Here is a 15,098-nt window from a genome sequence, read left to right as displayed (position 1 = left end):
ACGCATTATGATATGAAAGTCATACCTGCCCCAAATTATCCTTTATGTATTGGAACAGGCAGCGATTGACATTTTTAATGTTCATAAAACATGTTCATGTTTTTTTTTTTTAAAGACTATTTTCATTTGAGTTACATAACTTGTGAAATGTTGAAGTGATGATTTTAGGTGTTTCTTCAAGCTGAAAAGGCATTCGGCCAAAACGCTTTAGAAAGGCTCGAACCGACCTCCAGTATTCTCTTAATGTGAACGCATTATAATTAGTTCGTTATAGTTATTTCTGCCAGAAAGTATCCCTTATATATAATGGAACCGGCAGTAAATCACACGTTCTGAAGTTAAAACATGACTACTTTAACCTGGGTGACTACACCTGCGCGATCATGAAGGCGGTGTTTTAGACGTTTCTTCACAGTGAAAAGGCGTTTCCAGCACTCCAGACGCGCTCAAATGTTTTAGAAAGGCTGGAAACGCTAAGCAGTATTCTCTTAAAGAGAACTCATGTTCATGATCATGGAAAGACATTACTGACACAAAATATCCGTAATATGTAAAATGGAACAGGCAGTAAGTGACATTTTGTCAAGTTAAACTATGACTACTTTAGACTGGGTGACTGCACCTGCACAATCATGAAGCGTTTCTCTGCAGGGGTTCGGTCCCGATGTGGCGTCTGACAGCAGGAAGTCACCTGCTAGCGATAACTGGTAACGAGTGGCACATGTAGCTCGTGCTGCTCCGTTAATGGCACTCGCCAGTGGTACCTGCCATACAGAAACGGACCAACAGCTCCTGTGAGTAAAGCCGTGACTGGACAGCACTACTGGGCTCGGCTAACTAGCAGCACAGCATAGCTCCACCATCGGCCATCAGAACCTGGGATGTCGTGGAGTAATGTTGACCTAAAGACTTTGTTCAGATTGTCTGTGATTTTGTTGGTTCGTGCTGTTTGGTGGACGATTCCAAGCGAAATGAGCCGCTTTAAGGTTCTCAATGTCAAATCATGTGCTTTGATGTGTTGCAGAGCCTCCCCTGCAATTTTCATGTTTTTTTATCTTCATTCTCGCGGCGGTCGTGGCCAAGAGCTTTTTTTTCTCCTTGCCCAAAGCGCCGATATATAAGGTTTAAATACTAAGTCTATTCTGTACTGTGGTTTTGTTCAAATTATTGTCTAATCACTTTGAAGCTGGACATGAAAACAATCGTGTGGTTTGCCTGTCATTTGAAGGACCTGCCTTCGCTGTAGCGCTGCACTTTTTCGTTTTTTGTTAAATCAGCTGAAAAACGCACATGTTGCTGTTCACATTGCTGCTTTTAAATTGTATACAATTTAAGTAACTCTCTAGCTACCGCATGCCTGAAAGCTAAGCTAAACCAATGCTAACTAATTCAGCCGAGTACTGCTAACGCTAGCTATGTCGCTAATCCTGCTATCATTTGAAAAGTTATGCTGCATGTGAACGTAGCACATCAAGATCCAGCAGCCCTTCTGTGTAATTACAAAAGATGGCCCACTTTCACTTTACTGAAGTGCTTATCTTAAAATAATGTAAACTTGACCTATAGTTTTTAGAAGTAAGTGTTCAGGTTTTGTAACCAGCATGTCTAATAATGATTGTTTTCTTCTTTTCCAGATAGCATTCATTCTCAGCCAGCCATCCATCTCTCTTCCTCTCCAACGGCTCTTTCAAGAGCCACTTCTCTTACTTTTTAAGAACAGCCTTGAGTGAAGGCTAGAAGTCGACGCTGAAGTCCCTGTTTGATCAGGGCATGAATAGAGTTGGTTCACCGCTCATCAGCACTGCTGTTGCAGCAACAGGACTTCAGCAAATTGTTGTTGAGGTGACATTTACTGGTTTTAGTCTTAAACACTAGTTGGATGAGGGTAGTTTTCCATGAGGAGGAGGAGGAGGAGGAGGAGGGGGGGTAATACCGGTTTACCACAGGATGCCCATAATAATGAACACACCATTCATTCACACTGGATGATAAATCTTGGTATAAATGACAGATAATATCTGTTGGCACATCCAGACAACTTGAAACCTTACGAGGTTAGTCACTGTTACAGACTCCTTATTTAGGACTGATCATAACAGAGATCATTCTATGTTAATGCAAACCCAGTGTCATTCTTCCATATAAACTGAAATCATTCCCATATCTCTAGGACTGTAGTATCTTCAGGTCTGGCAACCTCCTAAGGTCAGAAAAACAAGTGAAGAAGTTTGATACACAAACAGTTTGATTTCATGCAGTGATCTTGGCTGCTGGTCATGAATTCCCAAGCTAATGACAATGCTAATGACAGTGCACCAAATAGAAAGGCAGATGGTTAGTGTAAACAAAATAGTGCAGCGCTACAGCGAAGGCAGGTCCTTCAAATGACAGGCAAACCACACAATTGTTTTCGGGTCCAGATTATCAAGATTAGCTAGCTATGTAAAGTTAGCCACTAGCTTACTATGCAGCATAAGTTAGCTGTTGGCTAGAAAGCTAGGTACTAACCTCGTCTTATGCGATGGCCCACTTGTATCTTGTATCTGTGATGAAGCAAATTAAAGCAAAACAACAAGCCAATGCTCTATTTTCGCTAAGGGAAAAAGGCTGACAACCGTGTGCTTCAAAGGCGATCTACTGGCTTCTTTTTGGTCCGAGTGATGAACGATAGGAATAGATAACAACCATATTCTGAGCCTTCTATCCGGCACAGGAGGTCATACTGAACCATATCAATGGGCCTACCGGCTACTAATTACATCCATTCAATGGAGTGATAACATTCAAAGCGGGTGATCGTTCTCAGTGTTTGGGAAGGAAAAAAAAACAAAACACAACAGTACTTTTAAAAGCAACATGCCGTTTTCTAGGTATGCTGCATTAGACATTAGGGCACTGAATCAACAAGGCAGATTGGACAGCCAGAAATATGCACAACATATGTATCAGTGCTGACAACAAAACACATGCAAAGGACATTGTGATTCTACAAAACACATGCAGAAATATTACAAAACTTTGTAAGACAAAACTACATTTCTTGTTCAGTGCAAATCTACATTCACCTGTAATAAACTCATCAAAATAAATGATGTATTGGTTTACAATCACTGACTTCTACCTCAATATACACAAGTTCGAAATAAAGAACCTATCAAAAGCATGTGGTTTGATGGTTTTGCTAAGTACATACATTTCTTCACTGCAAAAATGGATATCACTCAAACATCTTGCACATTGTTTTAAAGGAACTATAAACCATGTTTAGCATTTCCTTGTCAGGTTTTTGTTTTTTTTTGTTGTTGCTGATCACTGAAGTCAGATATGAAATTCTTATTATGAAAATCTTGTTTTGTGAAGCACATCAGACTGTAGAAAAATGATGCATACTATATTTTTGTCCTTATTAACTACACTATAAAAAACCTGGAAATGTTATGTAAGACTATATAATACAATCATAAGCTTTTGTAATTTACTCACATCATTTCAGTCAAGATACTTTTCATATAACTGTCGATGTATTGCTGACAAATTGACAATGCTAGGAAGGAAGAATAGTGCTTTTCTTTTGCTTAAAGGCATCCTCATTGTCTGTCAGTACATGGACTCGCTCTCGCGCAAGCTGCCAAAAGGGAGGCTGAAAGTGCTACCAAGTCTTTTTGTAACTCCGCCTCCTCCTCCACTTCTCCAGTTCCAGTTCAGTAAAGAAGTAGTGCCTCCGTCATTATCCTTGCTGTGTCTCTTCTGCCTGGCAGACTGAGTCTCCCTGTCGCTGCTGGGTGAAAGCGGGGCCGCCCTTCTCTCCACCTGAGCCAAAAATGTGTTGCAGGTCTTAAATTTACAAATGTTAAATCTAGAGTTGACAGTAAATAGGGCTCAAAGAAGAGTGCAGTCTTCCAATCACAAGAGCTGCAATTTTATATACGTTTATAGATGAGTTGGACAAATCATCAGGTGCAACCATGTGCACAGCAACACAATAACAGCTAACTAGCAAGGCTAATTTATAGAAATAATTGCAGTCACAATATTGGTCAGGGAAACACAAAATATTAATATTGCCATCATGTTGCTGATTGTTATTAATATATATTACAATATATTGTAAGTGCATTATGAACCAAAAATGTGGCAATATCTTGGCTGATTTACATTTTTGGATTAAATCTGGCTCTACATTCAAAAGAGGAAATAAAAAAAAATTTGACCCAATTCCTGGCTCTACCTTAACATTTGAAACATATATTGATAACATTGCCAAAACAGCTTTCTTATACATAAAAGAAATATAGCACAAGATCATTTCACACACTGTAAGATGCTAAGAAGATGATCCATGCTTTTGTCTTTTCACGACTAGTCTATTTAAATGCTTTATTCATAGGATTACCTAAAACCACAACTGACAAAGTTGTTTATAATTCTGCAGCCAGAGTATTATCATGCAAAAGAGAGAATGTTTCATTTAGAATTGATTTTAAGATTCTTTTACTATTTTTGAAGTTCATAATGGGTTAGCACTTTCATGCATTTTAGAATATGCTGTGTTCTAGATTGAGTCTACTCTATTTGTATTCAGCCATCTATCCTTACTAATGTAAAAAAAAACAGCTGAATATTATTCATTTACTTTGTACTTTTTGTACTTTTGTAATTTTATCACGTTTTATTTTTATTGTATCATATGCTGTATTGTGTACACTTTCCTTACTGTTTTATTTAAGTATACTGTGCCTTTGAGCTGCATTTGTCTGTATGAAAAGAGCTTTATAAATAAATATAATTGTTACATAAATACAACCCCAATTCCAAGGAAGTTGGGACATTGTGTAAAACAAATAAAAACAGAATACGATGATTTGCAAATCCTTTTCAACCTATTTTCAATTGAAAACACTACAAAGACAAGATATCTATCTATCCATCCATCCATCCATCCATCCATCCATCCATCCATCCATCCATCCATCCATCCATTTTCTAAGCCGCTTCTCCGTCAGGGTCGCGGGGGTGCTGGAACCTATCCCAGCAGTCATCGGGCAGAAGGCAGGATACACCCTGGACAGGTCGCCAGTCAAGACAAGATATTTAATGTTCAAACAGATAAACTTTGTTTTTTGCAAATATTCACTCATTTTGAATTTGATGCCTGCAACACATCCAAGGAAGTTGGGACAGGGGCAACAAAAGACTGGGAAAGTTGAGGAATGCTCAAAAAACACCTGTTTCGAACATTCCACTTGTGAACAGGTTAATTGGAAACAGGAGAGTGTCATGATTGGGTATAAAGGGAGCATCCCTCTAAGGCTCATTCACAAGCAAGGATGGGGTGAGGTTCACCACTTTGTGAACAACTGCATGAGCAAATAGTCCAACAGTTTAAGAACGTTTCTCAACATGCAACTGTGACCTTCGATTCCTCAGCACTGCGGCACTGCATTAAAAACCAACGGATATTACCACATGGGCTCAGGAACACTTCAGAAACCATTGGCAATGAACACAGTTCGTCGCTCCATCTACAAGTGCAAGTTAAAACTCTGGCATGCAAAGCGAAAGCCATATATCAACACCACCCAGAAATGCCGCCGGCTTCTCTGGGCCTGAGCTCATCTGAGATGGACTGACGCAAAGTGGAAAAGTGTCCTGTGGTCTGACGTGGTCCACATTTCAAATTGCTTTTGGATGAATGTCGTGTCCTCTGGACTGTTGCACAACTGAAGTTGTACATCAAGCAAGAATGGGAAAGAATTCCACCTACAAAGCTCCAACAATTAGTGTCCTCAGTTCCCAAACGCTTATTGAGTGTTGTTAAAAGGAAAGGTGATGTAACACAGTGGTAAACACGCCCCTGTCCCAACTTCTTTGGAACGTGTTGCAGGCATCAAATTCAAAATGAGTGAATATTTGCAAAAAACAAAAAAAGTTAATCTGTTTGAACATTAAATATCTTGTCTTTTGTAGAGTATTCAATTGAATATAGGTTGAAAAGGATTTCCAAATCATCGCATTCCGTTTTTGTTTTACACAACGTCCCAACATAACTGGAATTGGGGTTGTACCTACATTCATCAAAATATTGACAAACACTCATGTGAAACTAAGTATGGCTCATTACAGTTACAATAAAAGTTGTTAGTGGGCATTCTTCTGCAATATCATGATAATGAGTGTATTTACCTGCACTACATGCACTTTATCTGATAATCGCAGAAAATCTGATTTTGTCAGTAATCCAATCAACACATTTACATGCACTCAGGTCTACGTGAGTGGGGCAGTAATCAGATTTCTGCAGCCAGCCATTACAACCAGTAGACATTTTTAAACAACATGCAACTTTACTTCTAAATGATGCATGTTCATATTTTTAAGAAAAAAATGTAATCTTTTATTTAATTTTTGGTTTGTGTTGCTCCAAAAGTGTTTTGCTGCCATCTTGCAACATCCACCATCTGATCTCGGGCATGCACAGACTGAGAAATCGCATGCACTGAGAAATCTGATTACTGAGCTAAAATCTAGCTCTCTTTATTGGATTTCTAGATCGGATCCGGTATGGTGTTTACATGACCATTTGAATAACTGCAGAAATCTGATTATGATCAGATTGAGTGCATGTATACACACTCCATAATTAACAAGACAAGTGATATATTATGCAGCAGAAGTCAGAAACTTGTAAAATATGTAATCAATATTTATGACATAATATTCCATGTGTGTACCTCGTGAGAATGGAGGGTAATAACGTCAAGCTCCACTCCTCTCTCCGAGCAACTTTTCAGAGCACGCACTACTTCTGCGTGTTCAGCCCACTTGCAGTCTGAACCATTCACAGTCACAATATAATCACCTTCACGCAATCCTGCTTCCTGCAACACAAACAGTTCAACTTACTCCCATTAAAAAACTGTCAGTTTAATTTAGTGATTTATTATTTTCTAATTATATCCATTTTGAATGAATGTAAAAGGCACAATGTTAGGATAAATTGAGTTTTTTTTTGTTTTTTTTTTTGTGTGTAATTTCACCCTACCTTATGGCAAGCATCTGTGACCATATACTAAATTTTATAAGGGCTAATCATTTTTTCACTGGGATTCAAAGATCTTTTACACTATTTGTCTCTTCACTGCTGTTACCACTGCTGTTACCAAGTGGCTTGACGTTATTGATATACAGTACTGTGCAAAAGACAGGCCCCCCCCCTATACTTGCATAAAGAAGTAAAATATAAAGGGAAATAAGTGAAAACAACACCAAGAGTTTCCAAAACTGCAGTAAAAAAAATTAACATATACAGAGAAAATGGGACTCCTATCAACTATGCAAAATCTGGTAGACCACCAAAGCTGTCACCAATAGATAAACAGTACTTATTTTAAATTAGGGGAAAATCAAACTCCATTCTTGCTTCTAATCTGAAGTTTGTTCTTCCTTCCACTATGAGAAAATAACACTAGGTCTGAAAGGATGTGTAGCTGTCACTAACTTAACCCTGGGTCTGAGGATACATAACTGCCAAAAAGCCATTACTGAGGAAAGAAAACAGACAAAAAAATGTAAATCAAACAAAGAAGCGGAACCACCACAGAGCCCAGACCTCATCACTGAATGTGTTTACAATTACTTGAATCGTGAGAAGCAGAAAATGGAATCAACTTCCAAAACTGAACTTTGGAGATGTTTAAAATGATCCCTTCAGATTTCTTTGAAAACCTGACAGTCTCCAAAGAAATGAAACGGGAATAAAGGCAAGTGGATAGCCCAATGCACTTGATTTTGGCACAGGCTAGCAGTATACTGAGTGATGGGAGAAGAGGCAAGGCCAATTATGCCCTCTAGGGCTCCTGTTCACAGAAGGCTGCAGAAATAACAGGTACTGAGCTTGTGATCTTCCAATGATAGGTAGAACACTTTAGATAGTTGCGCCACTTTAGAGTATCTTTACATCTTTTCTTTACTGTTTGTATATATTGCACGCAAATCTGAGAAAGTGTTGTAACTATGGGCATGTTGCAGTACTTAGGGGTACAGGCCACAATGTAGCTAGCCAACGTTAAAACGGCTCATGTCAGTGAACTTACTGCTTAGACTATCAAAGCAGATGTTTATTCACAGCAACCTTACGCAACAAAAAAAGAATACACTATCTATGCGTACAGTGTACAAAATATAAATCACTTGAAATTAATGCATTAAACATGCATTTTGAAGAGAACTTTAAATGGGAATTTTTCCAACATTATTGCTAAGCTTATCTATGCAGAAAGACATTTGTGGGCAGAGCCTAAATAGATTAATTGGTGGCTTCTACCTTCTATTAATTTTTAGCCACATTAATATTGTGTAATGAAGCTATTTCTTTTATAGTCCCTTCACTGTAAACAATTTGTATGAGAGAGACCTCCTTACTGCAGCACAACCCCCCGGCAACACACCGGCAACCAGAACCGGCGAATCACCTCGCAGAGTGAGACCAAGCCCTGTCTCTTCCCGAATCAGACACACATGGCGCCCCACCCATCGATTCCGAGCAGAGAATACAGAGAGAGGACCCTACACATATGAACACACACAAACACAGTCAACAAGTAGCATGTACATACAATCCACTCAACTAATATAATAGCAACACAATGATAACATCTAGTACTGGGCAATATACTGTCCATTCCAGTATACTATGATACCATGATATTGATTTTCAGTAATATGCTTAATAGATAGTGACTATAAAATGGTAATATCAATGTTACCATGTGTTTTTCTGCTTTGAAGAAACAGTTCAAAATCTGATAAAAGTAAAAAAATGTTTCCTTTCTGGAAATGTGTCTTGGATGATAATTCTGATTCTGCAGGTTCACAATGTCTTCTTAAAGTTGTACTAGTTGGTAAGTCTTTCAAATATTTTGCTTTATACACAAATACATTCAAATACTCATTTAACAACATACTATTGAAAATCAGTTCAAATCAGTTCAAACTGGCCACACTATACTATCTATTACAGGCTTGGTAATTAAAATGCACATGCTTCCTTGCATTATACCAGATAACAGTTACAGGATTCATTAGTTTCCACCTACAGGTTACTGGGACAAGCTAAACTCTGTCTCATCTCGATACATTTGCAATGGGAAAAACAGCCATATTAAGCTTTCCACCATTCAGCCAGGTAAATTGGATGGGGATCTTCCCTTTCCTGATTTCGAATTAACCAAACACACAGGTTTAAAGGAATGCCATTGAATAGTTACTTGTTGAGCTACATAAATGTACTTGTTAGTTGTATTTCTGTTAGACAGTGTATCTATTTTAGGGGCCCACAATTTCAGATTTAATATCCACTTTGACAGCAGAAGAAAAGCGGACAGGTCTGCTACTTAATACCATCAGCACTCTCCTCTTTTCAGTAACTTTTAATAACTTTTGGGAAATGCTCCCTTTCACTGCTGTAAATGAGTCCAAAACAATATCAAATTATCTTTGGTGCAAAAAGCTTAATTTTTGTTAAGACATCAAACATCAATATGGCTTACTCTACACTTCTTTCTTTTTAAAATAACATTCCAGATCCTTCTTTGCTTTCACAGGAGAAGAATATGTTGTTATTAGTTTTCACAGCTTCCAAAAATTCTTAGTAATACGCTGAAACCCTACACATGTTATGAACAGAAAAGTATTGGCCCTAACTTTACTTGATATTGTACATATATTGATGTTATATCTAAAAATAACATAATTGTTAATAATAAAATGGTATTTTGTATGTTTTGCTGAACACAACAAATATTAAGACAAAAGTGTTTACTGTATTACCAGTCGGTGAAAGATGTCTGTTATTCTAACCAAGCTGAAGTCAGGAGGTTGAATATCAGGCTTTTGATGAGTGTGAGCTGTAAGAGAGAGGTCAGAGGTCATGGGAGACTGTTAAAAGTGCTGATATCAGGCTTGCAATCTGTAGAGCAATACATGATTAATGAAATTGGTATACTCATTTCTGCAACAATATAAATGTTTAGATAATATAGACATGTAAACAGTAACATCATATTTATGGTTTCCACCAGACTGTTAATAAGGTGCTTTCATAAGTAAATAATTGGTCATCATTATTTGAAGATTGTCAAAATTTACACATAACTAAAATAACACAATCCCATTGGTGAAAAAATATTTACTGGTGAATATCTAAACTACTATTTGAACTGAATATTTAAAATAACTCCTTCACTCACACTGAATCTCTGGAGCTTCTGCTATTTCACAAAAATCATCCTCTTGATCAATGTCGGAGTATTTTTCCAGTGAACGTGTGTGTCCATATGACAGAACTTCCTGTAAAATATCCATCTTGCGCAGCATCTTGCATACACCATGGAGACGTAGTGCCTCCTCGTGTCTTATGATAGCTTTTCGCAAATGAGCTTTACCTAAACAGTACAGATACACATTTTAGTTAAAAAAAACAGTTCATACAGTAACCAAACAAGGAAAGATCCAAGATACATTTTATAGGCAATCCATTTCAGAATGACTGTGTATTTACAAACAACAATGTAGTTTTTTTTAACAGTGCTCTGAAACCTTATGCAATGTAAAGTTGCATAAGGTGTAATTTATTAATTTATAGGAATTTTGAGTTTTTGCTGCTGATCCAAGTCCATCCATCCATCCATCATCTTCCGCTTCTCTGGGGTTCGGGTCACGGGGGCAGCATCTTGAGCAATGAAGCCCAGACCTCCCTTTCCCCAGCCACTTCCACTAGCTCCCTGGGAGGGATTCCGAGGCGCTCCCAGGCCAGCTGGGCGATATAGTCACGCCAGCGTGTCCTGGGTCTTCCCCGGGGTCTCCTCCCCGGTGGACTTGCCTGTGACACCTCCCAAGGGAGGCGTCCAGGAGGCATCCTAACAAGATGCCCGAACCACCTCAACTGGCTCCTCTCGACGTGAAGAAGCAGTGTCCCTCCCGGATGACCGAACTTCTCACCCTATCTCTAAGGGAGAGTCCAGCCACCCTGCGGAGGAAACTCATTTCAGCCGCTTGTATTCGCGATCTCGTTCTTTCGGTCATTACCCAAAGCTCATGACCATAGGTGAGGGTGGGAACGTAGATCGACCAGTAAATCGAGAGCCTTGCCTTATGGCTCAGCTCTTTCTTTACCACAACAGACCGGTAAAGAGCCCGCATCACTGCTGACCCAGCACCAATCCGCCTGTCAATCTCCCGCTCCCTTGTACCATCACTCATGAACAAGACCCCGAGATACTTACACTCCTCCACTTGAGGCAAGAGCTCATCCCCGACCCAGAGAGGGCTCTCCACCTTTTCCCGCGTGAGAACCATGGCCTCGGATTTGGAGGTACTGATCCTCATCCTGGCCGCTTCACACTCGGCTGCAAACCGATCCAGTGAAAACTGAAGTTCACGGCCTGATGTCCCCAATAGGACCACATCATATGCAAACAGCAGCGATGTGACCCTGAGGTCACCAAACCAGACACCCTCCATCCCATGACTGCGCCTAGAAATTCTATCCATAAAAATTATGAATAGAATCGGTGACAAAGGGCAGCCCTGACGGAGTCCAACTCTCACTGGGAAAAAGTCTGACTTACTGCCGGCCATGCGAACCAAGCTCCTGCTTTGTTTGTACAGGGCCTGAATGGCTCGTAGCAAAGAGCCATGTACCCCGTACTCCCGAAGCACCTCCCACAGAATACCCCGGGGAACACAGTCGAATGCCTTCTCCAAATCCACAAAGCACATGTGGACTGGTTGGGCAAACTCCCATGAACCCTCAAGAATCCTGGAGAGGGTAAAGAGTTGGTCCAGTGTTCCACGACCAGGGCGGAACCCGCACTGCTCCTCCTGAATCCGAGGTTCGACTATAAGCCGGACTCTCTTCTCCAGTACCCTTGCATAGACCTTACCAGGGAGGCTGAGGAGTGTGATTCCCCTGTAGTTGGAACACACCCTCCGGTCCCCCTTTTTAAAAAGAGGCACCACCACCCCAGTCTGCCAATCAAGTGGCACCACCCCCGATGTCCACGCAATGTTGAAAAGGCGTGTCAGCCAAGACAGCCCCACAACATCCAGAGCCTTGAGGAACTCGGGACGGATCTCATCCACCCCTGCAGCCCTGCCGCCAAGGAGCTTTTTAACTACCTTAGCGACTTCGGCCTCAGTAATGGACAAGCCTATTCCCGTGTCCCCAGACTCTGCCTCCTCACTGGAGAACGTGTTGGTGGGATTGAGAAGGTCCTCAAAGTATTCCTTCCACCGCCCAATGATGTCTTCAGTCGAAGTCAGCAGCACACCATCTCCACTATATACAGTGCTAGTGGCACACTGCTTTCCCCTTCTGAGTCGCCTGACGGTTTGCCAGAATCTTTTTGGAGCCGACTTAAAGTCACTTTCCAAGGCCTCACCGAACTCTTCCCACACCCGGGTTTTTGCCTTGGCAACGACTGAAGCCGCAGATCGCTTGGCCTGTCGATACCTGCCAGCTGCCTCTGGTGTCCTACAGGCCAACCATGTCCAGTAGGACTCCTTCTTCAGCTTGACGGCATCTCTCACCTGGGGTGTCCACCACCGGGTTCGAGGATTACCGCCCCGACAGGCGCCAACTACCTTACGGCCACAGCTACAGTCAGCCGCTTCAACAATGGAGGAGCGGAACATGGCCCATTCTGAGTCAATGTCCCCCACCTGCCCCGATATCTGGTCAAAGTTCTGACGGAGGTGTGAGTTGAAGATCAATCTGACAGGTTCTTCTGCCAGACGTTCCCAGCAAACCCTCACTATACGTTTGGGTTTGCCTGGTCTGACTGGCATCTTCCCCCACCACCTGATCCAACTCACCACCAGGTGGTGATCAGTTGACAGCTCAGCTCCTCTCTTTACCCGAGTGTCCAGTACACATGGCCGCAAGTCCGCTGACACGACTACAAAGTCAATCATTGAACTGCGGCCTAGGGTGTCCTGGTGCCATGTGCACTTATGGACATCCTTGTGTTCAAACATGGTGTTCGTTATGGACAAACTGTGGTTTGCACAGAAGTCCAAAAACTGAACACCACTCGGGTTCAGATCAGAGAGGCCATTCCTCCCAATCACACCCCTCCAGGGTGCCCCTCGTTGCCCATGTGAGCGTTGAAGTCCCCCAGTAGGACAATCGAGTCTCCAGGAGGAGCACTTTCAAGCACCCCTTCCAAGGACTCTATGAAGGCTGGGTATTCTGAACTGCTGTTCGGTGCATAAGCACAGACAACAGTCAGGACCCGTTCCCCAACGCGAAGGCGTAGGGAAGCTACCCTCTCGTCCACCGGGGAAAACCCCAACATACAGGCGCCGAGTCGAGGGGCTATGAGAAAGCCCACATCTGCCCGCCGCCTCTCACCATGGGCAACTCCAGAAAAGAAAAAAGTCCAGCCCCTCTCAAGGAGATTGGACCCAGAGCCCAAGCTGTGTGTTGAGGTGAGCCCGACTATATCTAGCCGGTATCTCTCGACCTCGCGCACCAACTCAGGCTCCTTCCCCGCCAGTGAGGTAACGTTCCAAGTTCCAAAAGCCAGTTTCAGCAACCGAGGATCAGAACGCCAAATCCCACGCCTTCGGACACTGCCCGATCCACAATGCACCGCACCCCTACTACTGCCCCTCCCATCGGTGGTGGGTCGATGGGAGGGGGGACTCATGTAGCTCCTTCGGGCTGGGCCCGGCCGGGCACCATGAGTGAATGCCCAGCCACCAGATGCTCGCTGGCGAGCCCCTCCCCCAGGCCTGGCTCCAGGGTGGGGCCCCGGTAACCCTGATCCGGGCAGGGTACACAAGTCCTGCTTTGTTGTCCTCATAGGGGTGGTTATGGATCACACTTTGTCTGGCCTGTCACCTAGGACCAGTTTGCCATGGGAGACCCTACCAGGAGCTTTTGCTCCAGACAACATAGCTCCTAGGGTCCTTCAAGCACACAAACCTCTCCACCATGATAAGGTGGTGATCCATGGAGAGGCTGATCCAAGTCATTTAATGAAAATGCCTTTGACTTATCAGCCTTCATTAAATGTAAAACACTTGTAGCAAATGTGTCAATTCGGTGATGCACTAAATGTACTGATTCGGATATTTGCATCATAACCATATGAATAAAATATACAATCCCAGTTTAGAAAACAGGTGTGAAATTAAGTAGTAGTGAAGAGAACGGACTGACTGATGTGTACTAAATTAAAAACAGATTGAATTGTTACGTCTTAACAGCCCTTAATAAATCCTTCAAAGGACCATCAAGCTGGTCAAAAGGAGCTACAGGGACAGAGTGGAATCCAGCTATCTTGGCTCTGATCTCAGACCTATGTGGAGTGGCCTGCGCACAATCACTGACTACAAAGTAGGTGTGATCTGTGATGGGGGCTCTTCCTCCTCACTTGTAGATGAACTCAATGCTCATTATGCTTGTTTTGAGGCAATTAACACCTCACCTGCTGAGAAACTCCCAGTAGATGAGGAGCTAGCCATTCCCCTGTCTGAGGTGGTACGATCCTTCAGGACAGTTAACCCACATAAGGCACCTGGTCCTGAAGGCATCCACAGCCGGGTACTTAAAGCATGTGCCAACCAGCTGGCTGAGGTCTTTAACCTCTCCTTAAGTGCTTTAAGGAAACCACAATTGTTCCAGTCCCCAAGAAATCATCTGTCACCTGCCTGAATGACTACTGTTGCACTGACATCTACAGTTATGAAGTGCTTTAAGCGGCTCATCAAAGCTCACATCTGCTCAACGCTTCCAGCCACTGTGGACCCTCACCAATTTGCATATTGCTCCAACAGATCCACAGACAATGCCATTGCACTACCAATACATACTGCTGTCACACACCAGGACAGAAAGAACACATATGTAAGAATGCTGTTCATAGATTACAGCTTAGCATTCAACACAATCATCTCTGCCAAACTCATTCCTAAGCTCACACACTTGGATTTGAACTCTCATCTGTGCAACTGGATACTGGACTTAATGATGAGCAGACCCCAGATGGTGAAAGTTGGGAACAGCTGTGACCACATGGCCCTTAGAGGAGTGG

General features: G+C 42.1%; 1 protein-coding gene across 2 annotated transcripts in view; it reads right to left on the bottom strand.

Moving 5' to 3' along the window:
• Positions 1-2,840: 2,840 nt before the first annotated feature.
• Positions 2,841-15,098, bottom strand: part of rhpn1 (rhophilin, Rho GTPase binding protein 1) — a 32,557-nt gene continuing 20,299 nt past the window's right edge. Inside the window, exons 12-16 of one of the 2 annotated variants that reach the window (XM_017723752.2) lie at positions 10,248-10,442; positions 9,829-9,905; positions 8,422-8,565; positions 6,732-6,878; positions 2,841-3,810 (exon numbers count right to left, since the gene is read on the bottom strand). In XM_017723752.2, coding sequence (XP_017579241.1) covers positions 3,598-3,810; positions 6,732-6,878; positions 8,422-8,565; positions 9,829-9,905; positions 10,248-10,442 — 776 coding nt within the window. In that variant the 3' untranslated portion in view covers positions 2,841-3,597. Of the gene's footprint in view, positions 3,811-6,731; positions 6,879-8,421; positions 8,566-9,828; positions 9,906-10,247; positions 10,443-15,098 lie in introns of those variants that run through there. The other variant, XM_017723753.2, reaches the window with a different exon arrangement.

This window comes from Pygocentrus nattereri, chromosome 4, assembly GCF_015220715.1.
Source record: "Pygocentrus nattereri isolate fPygNat1 chromosome 4, fPygNat1.pri, whole genome shotgun sequence".
NCBI classification, from domain to species: domain Eukaryota; kingdom Metazoa; phylum Chordata; class Actinopteri; order Characiformes; family Serrasalmidae; genus Pygocentrus; species Pygocentrus nattereri.
Note: the sequence above shows the minus strand (reverse complement) of the source record. Positions and strands in the feature narration are given on the sequence as shown.